General features: G+C 39.0%; 1 protein-coding gene across 1 annotated transcript in view; it reads left to right on the forward strand.

The window, feature by feature from the left end:
- Positions 1-7,530, forward strand: part of LOC140817908 (ras-related protein RABC2a-like) — a 30,838-nt gene extending 23,308 nt beyond the window's left edge. The window contains exons 4-6 of the mRNA XM_073177700.1: positions 6,827-6,948; positions 7,056-7,184; positions 7,365-7,530. Of these exons, the coding sequence (XP_073033801.1) occupies positions 6,827-6,948; positions 7,056-7,184; positions 7,365-7,478 (365 nt within the window). The 3' untranslated portion in view covers positions 7,479-7,530. The remainder of the gene's footprint in view (positions 1-6,826; positions 6,949-7,055; positions 7,185-7,364) is intronic.
- The last annotated feature ends 610 nt before the right edge of the window (positions 7,531-8,140 follow it).

Raw genomic sequence — 8,140 nt, forward strand, 5'->3', positions numbered from 1 at the left:
TTGCACAACTCGATTCAGATTTGATACGAGTTTCCCTAAATCACATACTAGATTGTTATTACATTTCATTATGTAATGCCTTGTTTATTGATTTATATTTGAGTCCTGAGATAGGAGATATTGGCAGATTGGCCAAAACTAGACGTTTCGGTGTATCGACGCATAGGAGTAGATTTGCTCTATGTGTAGACCCTCGATACAGAGTTGACCGAAGTCTAGGAATAAGACGTACCGTTGCCCCGAGTGGTTGGGTAGGTGACAGGCCGTCTTATTCACACCGGGATCCCTAGATTAGAAATGAGTCGAGTCAAGATTTAAATGTTGAATACAGATTTGTATTCTTCTACATGTTTAGATTTTCATTCATGTTACTCGATATATGCTATGCTTTCGTATATGATTATTACATTGCATGCATCCATGTTTTATACTGGGATATGTTCTCACCGGAATTATCCGGCTGTTGTCGTGTCTGTATGTGTGCATGGCAACAGGTGGGGCAGGATCTGGGTCTCGAACTAGATGAGAGATTGATGATAGCGTGGAGATCTCGGGCGTTGAAGATTTGTAGTGTTTCCTACGAGACTTGTATCACTTATGTTTGTAGTTGGTATTTGAACACTAGTGTATGCTTGTACGAAACATACATATATGTACGTTATGTTGTTTAATTAATATAAGACAAGTTATGCTTTTATAATACATTTGAATTGATGTTGAAAGCAAATTTTTGACCCACATTTTCGAACAAAGATCCAATTAAATCCCAAAAGAATTGAGTTAGAGCCCGGGTCCCCACAGTTCAGTTGCCGATAGTCTATGCAGAGTCTCATCGAACTGTCTTTCTTCCTTACAAACAGTAATGGAGCACCCCAAGGAGAAACACTCGGTCTGATGTACCCCTTGGCCAGTAAGTCTTCCAGCTGATCCTTCAATTCTTTCAATTCAATTGGTGCCATTCTGTACGGAGCTCCAGAAATTGGCACTGTACCTGGCATCAATTCAATGCTGAAGTCTATCTCTCTAACTGGAGGTAATCCCGGGATCTCATCTGGGAAGACGTCAGCAAACTCACGTACTACTGGCAAATCAGCCAATGATGGACTCGACTTCAGTAAATCTACTGAATATACAAGGAATCCCTCTGCTCCTTTCTGTAACAATCGGTCATAGATAATACGGATATTAAAGTAATTCTCGATCTAGAACCATTACCATAAAATTTCCACTCTTCAGCCATGTCAGGCCTGAATCTCACTATCTTGTGGAAACAATCAACTGTCGCTCTGTACTTGGTCAGCATATCAATACCGATAATACAATCAAAATCGGACAACCCAAGTACGATGGAATCTAATTCAATCTCATGCCCGTCATACTGTAGTACACAATGTTTTACAGAATTTACGGATATCAAACATGTCCCCAAAGGAGAAGAGACAGACACTACAGTTGCTAACGACTCTACAGGTAATGCATGACTTAATGCAAATCGTTCAGAAATAAATGTATGTGAAGCACCAGTATCAATCAATACATAAGCAGGGTAACCACATAAAGAACAGTTACCTGCCACAACGTCATCTGGTGCTTCCTGGGCATTCTCCTCTGTCAAAGCGAATACTCTGGCCTGCTGTCTAGGAGGCTGGCTAACAGTCTGGCTACCTCCTGGCCTCTGCTGTGACTGAGTGGTGCTGGCTGGAATGTATGAACAGCAGTTGATCGTCTCTCAGTCTGTGCTGCTGATCCTGATGATTCCGCTCCCTGGGATCTTTTGACCCCCTCTGTGGACACACTTTAGCAAAGTGTCCTGGATGTTTACAGATGTTGCAACTACCAGTCACTCCCTGGCATTGCTCAGTTGCATATCTTCCTTTGCAAGTCTTACAATAAACTCCAGTGTAACTCTGGCTCTGTCGAGAACCACCAGAGCTAGAAGAACTACTGCCAGATTTCTTAGATTGCTTTCCTCTGGCTTTCAAAAATTCCTTCTTCCCTCCACTGCTGCTGCCACCCTCAAATCTGGGAGGTTGTTGCTGTGGTTTCGGTGCTGGAGGCACAAATGAAGCCCCTTTATGTCTCATCAGACCGGCTTCTGCTCCCTTAGCTCTATTCAGGGCGTCAGTAAAATTATTCGGTCGCCCTGTGTTCACCAATGTGAAATCTCTGGGTTCAAGCCATTGATGAACTGGTCGGCAGTAGCTTCCTCGCTGTCAGCAACATGTGGAGCAAATTTCAACAAGGTGGAGAACTTGGACACGTACTCTTCTATGTTCATCTGTCCCTGCCTTAAATTGGCAAACTCCGCCCCCTTGTCCTTTCGGTACGACACTGGAAAGAATCGTTGATAAAATTCAGTTTTAAATATATTACAGGTGATAGTCGTACCTCTATGCTCCAAGGCCCTCTTGATCGTAATCCACCAGTTCTTTGCAACATCGTGTAACTGGTGTCCAATCAATCGAACTCGCCGCTCATCTGTATACTCCAATGAGTCAAACAACATTTCAATATCATCAAGCCAACTCTCGCACTCCACAGCGTTCTCTATTCCTTTCAAAGTTGGCGGGTGACATGACTGAAATCTTTTCAGTAACGTTTCCATTGGATTCGGTGTTACATCCATTGGAGGATTTGATGTACTACCTTGTTCTGGTACTCTTCTCGGAGGCATATCTGATAATCAAATAGATTATTAACAAATACCACAATTCTGTTTCAATCCTCCTCTGATCATCTTACTGCTGATCTAGAATCGGTGCTGATTCAGTCTCAATAAAACATATTACTATATCAAATCAGATAAAGAAGTAACATGTATTAAAGCAGTAAGACATGCTAGCATTCAAAAGCAGGAAAGAAAACCTCAATCTACCCCGCTCACTAGTCTCTTCTATCTCAATCTAAAGGATCTATCGCTCTGATACCACCTGTTGTGAGGACCCGGATGCTAATCATCTTCTTAATCGTCATTGGGACTAATTTAATCAATTAGAATAAACAAGGTCTAAATTATTTTTTAAAAGTACATTATCAAAGGCAGAACGTAATGGCATACATCTTAATATACATAACAGTATTAAAAGTACAAGTCTTGCACTATATACAATCATTCTCAACTAAGGTTTAACAACTATATAACAAGTGTTTAAACCCTATATCTAGTCCAAGTCCGTAGTCTCTACTCTAATCTCGATCATTCTTCACCTCTGTGACCCTGAACCTGTCCCACCTGTTGCCATGCACACATACAAACACGACAACAGCCGGATAACTACGGTGAGAATAAAATCCCAGTATAAACAATGTATCAATGCAATCATATAAAACATATATAAGAGCATAATAAAGATCAAAACCTGTATCTAATCTGACCACATGAATCAATACAAATCTGTACCTAAATCAAGGACTCATTTCTAATCTAGGGATCCCGATCTAATTTAGACTTTGGCATGCTGTATCGAATGTCTACAATAGAAGTCGATCTACCTCTAAGCTCATCGATACACCGTAAGTCTAGGGTCTTAGCAGTTCTGTCAAAGACCTGGCGATTCTGCCCTAGCTAGGCTGATCTGCCCTAGACTCGAATTCTTGTTCTGTTATAATTCAATAGACTAAACATATCAAACTGATAATTTGCAAATATCAATGCAATGAAATAAAGTATCTGATTTAGGAAAACTCAAGTCAAACCTAACTTGAGTTGTGCAATCCCGAATCAACATTTATTTATACCTTTCGTTTTGTCGCTCTGATACAATCGAAGACTCAAACTCAAAGTCTGTCAATGTTCAATCTGGCAATGACAATATCAATATACTGTATCAATATTCTATTCAAATCAAGACATCTATGTCTTATCAAATTCTCACGGTACAATAGTACAATCTTGCGATACCGGTAATACCATATCAGTATATACCAATTCTAATAACTTATAATCAACCACCGTACAAATCTGACATCAATCTTAATCAATTCCATTCTGAAAATCATAACAATTCCATATGTTATCTGTTTCTTAATCTGACTTCGATTCTATGATGTTTAACATGTCAAGAACATCATATATGAATCCCATTCAATTATGACAATATCATAATTTCAAGACATATCACAACTTAACAAAACTTACGTCCAATTGAAGCCTGTGTTGCTAGGAACACTGTACTGAATTCGGATTCAAAATCGGACGGACGGATTTCTCACAAAATCTTTCTACGTTTCTCCTTGTTTATTCTGAAGGAAACGATATATATATATATATATATATATCTCATTGCATGTAAACGAAACGTGGCTTATTTTCACAATTCTTACGCGGCGCTCGGGCGGTGCTAAACTACCGCTCGGGCGCGGCATGTTTTGTCCAAAGTCTTTCGGATTACACATTGGCGCTCGGGCGGTCTACACATTGGCGCTCGGGCGGTCAAAACCTACCGCCCGAGCGCCACCTCTTCTGCCCGCAACATATATTTGATGAACACTGCGCTCGGGCAGTCAAAAACTACCGCTCGGGCGCCAGGCTCTCTGTCCACAAGTTGTGTAATTCATATGCTTGGGCCAATTTAGTCTCGTAATGGCCCGGCTATAATCACATTAGTTCAAATTCAATAATCTTCGCTGAACATGATATGAAATCTAGGGCATTACACATATTTTCATCACAAACGTTTTAAAATATCATTTAGCATGCGTTATGATTTTTCAGAACACTTCCAACCCTTTTTGTACTTCCTTGGTGTAAAATGACAGTTTTACCCTTGGACCATAAATTTCTCGATTTTGACTTTTTTTTATTTTATTTTAACTTTTGTTGACTCGAGACTATCCCAAATAGTAATTTAAACTTAAATTTGACTTCTAATATTTTTATTTGATGTAAACTTGTGCTTTTTTATTTAATTCTTTATTTACTAAACCGTGAAGCGTTTTAATTCTAAATTAATTCTTACTTAAATATTTTAATTCCAAACTTTAATCACAACCTTTTCATACCTAAACTACCCTCGTGAACCACGAATCGACCTCTGTGTACCTTGGTTCGTACTCTTTATTCTCCTAACCCTTCAACCAAACCCTAGCACACTCCCCTTGAGCCACGGCCCAATTTCCTCGAGCCATAGCCGAGCCACCTTGGCCCAGACCAGACCCTAGCCTCCTGGACCCTCGTCGAACCCTCCTGGACAAGCACCCTAGCCCCAGCCCGTGCATGTAGCCTACGCACAAGACTTCTCCTAGCCACGACCCTTCTCCCTTCGAGCCACCACGGACCATTACTACTAGGCCCTGTTACGATCCCTAGCCACCTACCCTATACCCTACTGGACCAGCCTACCCAGCAGCGAACCACCCTAGCCACAGCTCACCAACCGTATGCATGGGGAAGAGTCCTACCCCTTGTGGATTCTTCCATAGCTGCCTTCCACGAGGGCTATGACTATTCGTAACCCTGAACCATGACCCACACCGAGCCTCTGACCAGCCCTGGCCGACCCCGGTGCACCATTCCTCCTAGCCGTGCCATCTTCCAATCATGAAGCCTAGAAAACCCTAGGTTATTCTTCCTAGCCAAGTTCGACTCCAAACCTAGTTTTCACCTTAAATCGTCCATGTTCCACCCATTAAACATCCTATGTTGGCAGCCAATCCCTTGGAAATCATAAAGTTTTTTGAACAAGTGTAAAATCGTCAAAACTTTGAAAATATTTGTTCTATCGTTAAACAGTTCATGCTTAAATATTTTATGCAAAAATAAATAAAACAAGCATAATACAATTTGAACGATGCATCAAAAGAATTTAAAAACGTGCCTTTACGTTTTAGAACGTTCAAATATACGATAGTTGCGAACGGGCGACGAAGACTCCTTGTTTTTTGCTCTCCAATTTTTCAAAAACTTGTGTGTGAAGTGTGTGTGTGTGATTCGGCTGCTATGTGGTGCCAAAAGACCCTAGGTTTCTAGTTTATAGATTTTAATTTTCATGTTAATGGGCTTAGGTTCTAATCTTAGGTAATTTTGGCCCAATAACACCTATTTAATTGAAAAATAAAAGTTTATAAAAATTAGTTTTCAAAAATAATACTTTTGATCTTTTAAAAGTTCATCGTTTACCCAAAACCAGCTTTCCAGAAAAAATCGTACTCGTCTTGTAAAATATTTTGGACTCTACTATTTTTAGAAAAATTTAATCATATTCTCTTGGTCTTCCCAGATCTCCTTTCTCAAGCCTATTATCGAATATTCGGATAAAATCTTAATTTCTCATGAAATCATAGAATTAGAGCTTTAATCATACAATATACATCAACTAAGCAGAATGGAGTTTATGAAATTTGTGGTCTTTTTAAAAAGCTTGGAAATAAATAATTGTCTTAGTGTATGTGAATACAGATCAGTTTCTCTGTTCTGACCAATCCCAAAAGTATGATAACAAATGATATAATGAACTTAAAATATAGTTTTTCTCTCAAATAATCTCTATTCTTCAGGGAACAAGTATTACCATTGGGAAACTGCAATTGATCTTTTACATGTTCTATTTGGAGAATTAGTGTAGAAATGCTTTGATTGGGGAGCTTACAGGAACATATCCAAGATCAAGCTTTGGGGTGCTACTTTATTAACACTGCATTTCGCTTTTTACCATTTATAATTTCATCTCAAATTAGAGTTTTAATGGACATCTTAATGGTCATGATTGATATTTGTATCATTACCTTCTACCTTATTTCCTATTAATATTCTCACAACTATCATTACTCAAATACTCTCGCCTCTTGTCGCCCAGCACTCACTGGTTAATTTTCACATGGTTTCAAGTTTATGATGTGAAAAGAAGAGATACATTTACAAACTTGTCTGATGTATGGGCAAAAGAACTGGAACTGTACTCCACTAATCTGGATTGCATCAAGATGCTTATTGGAAATAAAGTTGATAGGGTATTTCCATCTCTGTTTCTTATCGTCATTGCGACCACATTTTACTGCTGCAAGACTTTTCGGAGTTCAGTCTTGTTCTTTTTCTTTCATTGGGACTTCTGTTTCAGGAAGCTGAACGAGTTGTTAGCAGGGAAGAAGGGCTTACCCGTGCAAAAGAGCTTGGCTGTCTGTTTCTTGAATGCAGTGCTCAAACTAGAACAAATGTGGAACAGTGTTTTGAAGAGCTTGCTCTGAAGGTAAAAAAATTGCATTGTTCTTATGGAATAAATTACAAGGAAAGATTATAATGAAAGGAAGTTATAAAAACACATTCTCATAATTTGTAGTACATGTTTACAAACTTGAGAGTCAATGGATCATGATCAGCTTTCGGGGCTTTTAGTGCAGACCCTGTATAAATCTTCTCTTCTCCTCAGATTATGGAGGTTCCAAGATTACTCGAAGAAGGATCAACAGTTGTAAAGAGAGGCATCTTAAAACAGAAGCAAGAGCATCAGAAACCTCCTACCAGTGGTTGTTGCTCCTCCTAATGGCGGCGGTCGATAAAAAAACACCGCTATAGAAGCGGAATGTCTACCGACATGTAAAGTGCATTCTAAAAAGCGAGTTTCTCCTTGGCTTTTTCAAAATCGGAACGTGTAAATGCTAGCTTCTTTTCATATTTTCCCTGCTGCTGCTGTGCGTGAGATGCACCAAGTACGAGTGCTGCATCTAATTTAAGTTGATAGCTTGTGTAAATTTTTTGATCAGTTTGGTTTTCGGATCACTGCTTTCTGTTGAAAAATCCTGCCAAGTTGATTGTGTGTGCCAAGCCCTTTAAATTAACGAGTTCAAAGAAGTGTCCCTGACAATAACCATCTAGGCCAACTTGGTCGGACATAGGCGGTGTGTATTGGGTTATCGACCAAAATGGAATCTTACAAAGTCAAATGAAATGATTTCTTTAAAAGCCAACTGAATCGGCCGCATTTTTTAGCAGAATTGAACAAATGGAACCAAATAAAAAAATCATTTAGTTTTTATTATTATTTTTTGTCGTTAAAAATTTTGATGAAAACTTGTTTAGAATATAATGCCCTCAAGTCACATATATGCTTGTCGTTCGATCTGCAGTCACTCACAATAAATTCTATTTGGATTGCAGGATTTAGTGCTAAAAAATTTAAAATCTAAAATAATAAATATAATACAT

Source organism: Primulina eburnea, chromosome 17 (genome assembly GCF_022965805.1).
Source record: "Primulina eburnea isolate SZY01 chromosome 17, ASM2296580v1, whole genome shotgun sequence".
In the NCBI taxonomy this organism is placed as follows: domain Eukaryota; kingdom Viridiplantae; phylum Streptophyta; class Magnoliopsida; order Lamiales; family Gesneriaceae; genus Primulina; species Primulina eburnea.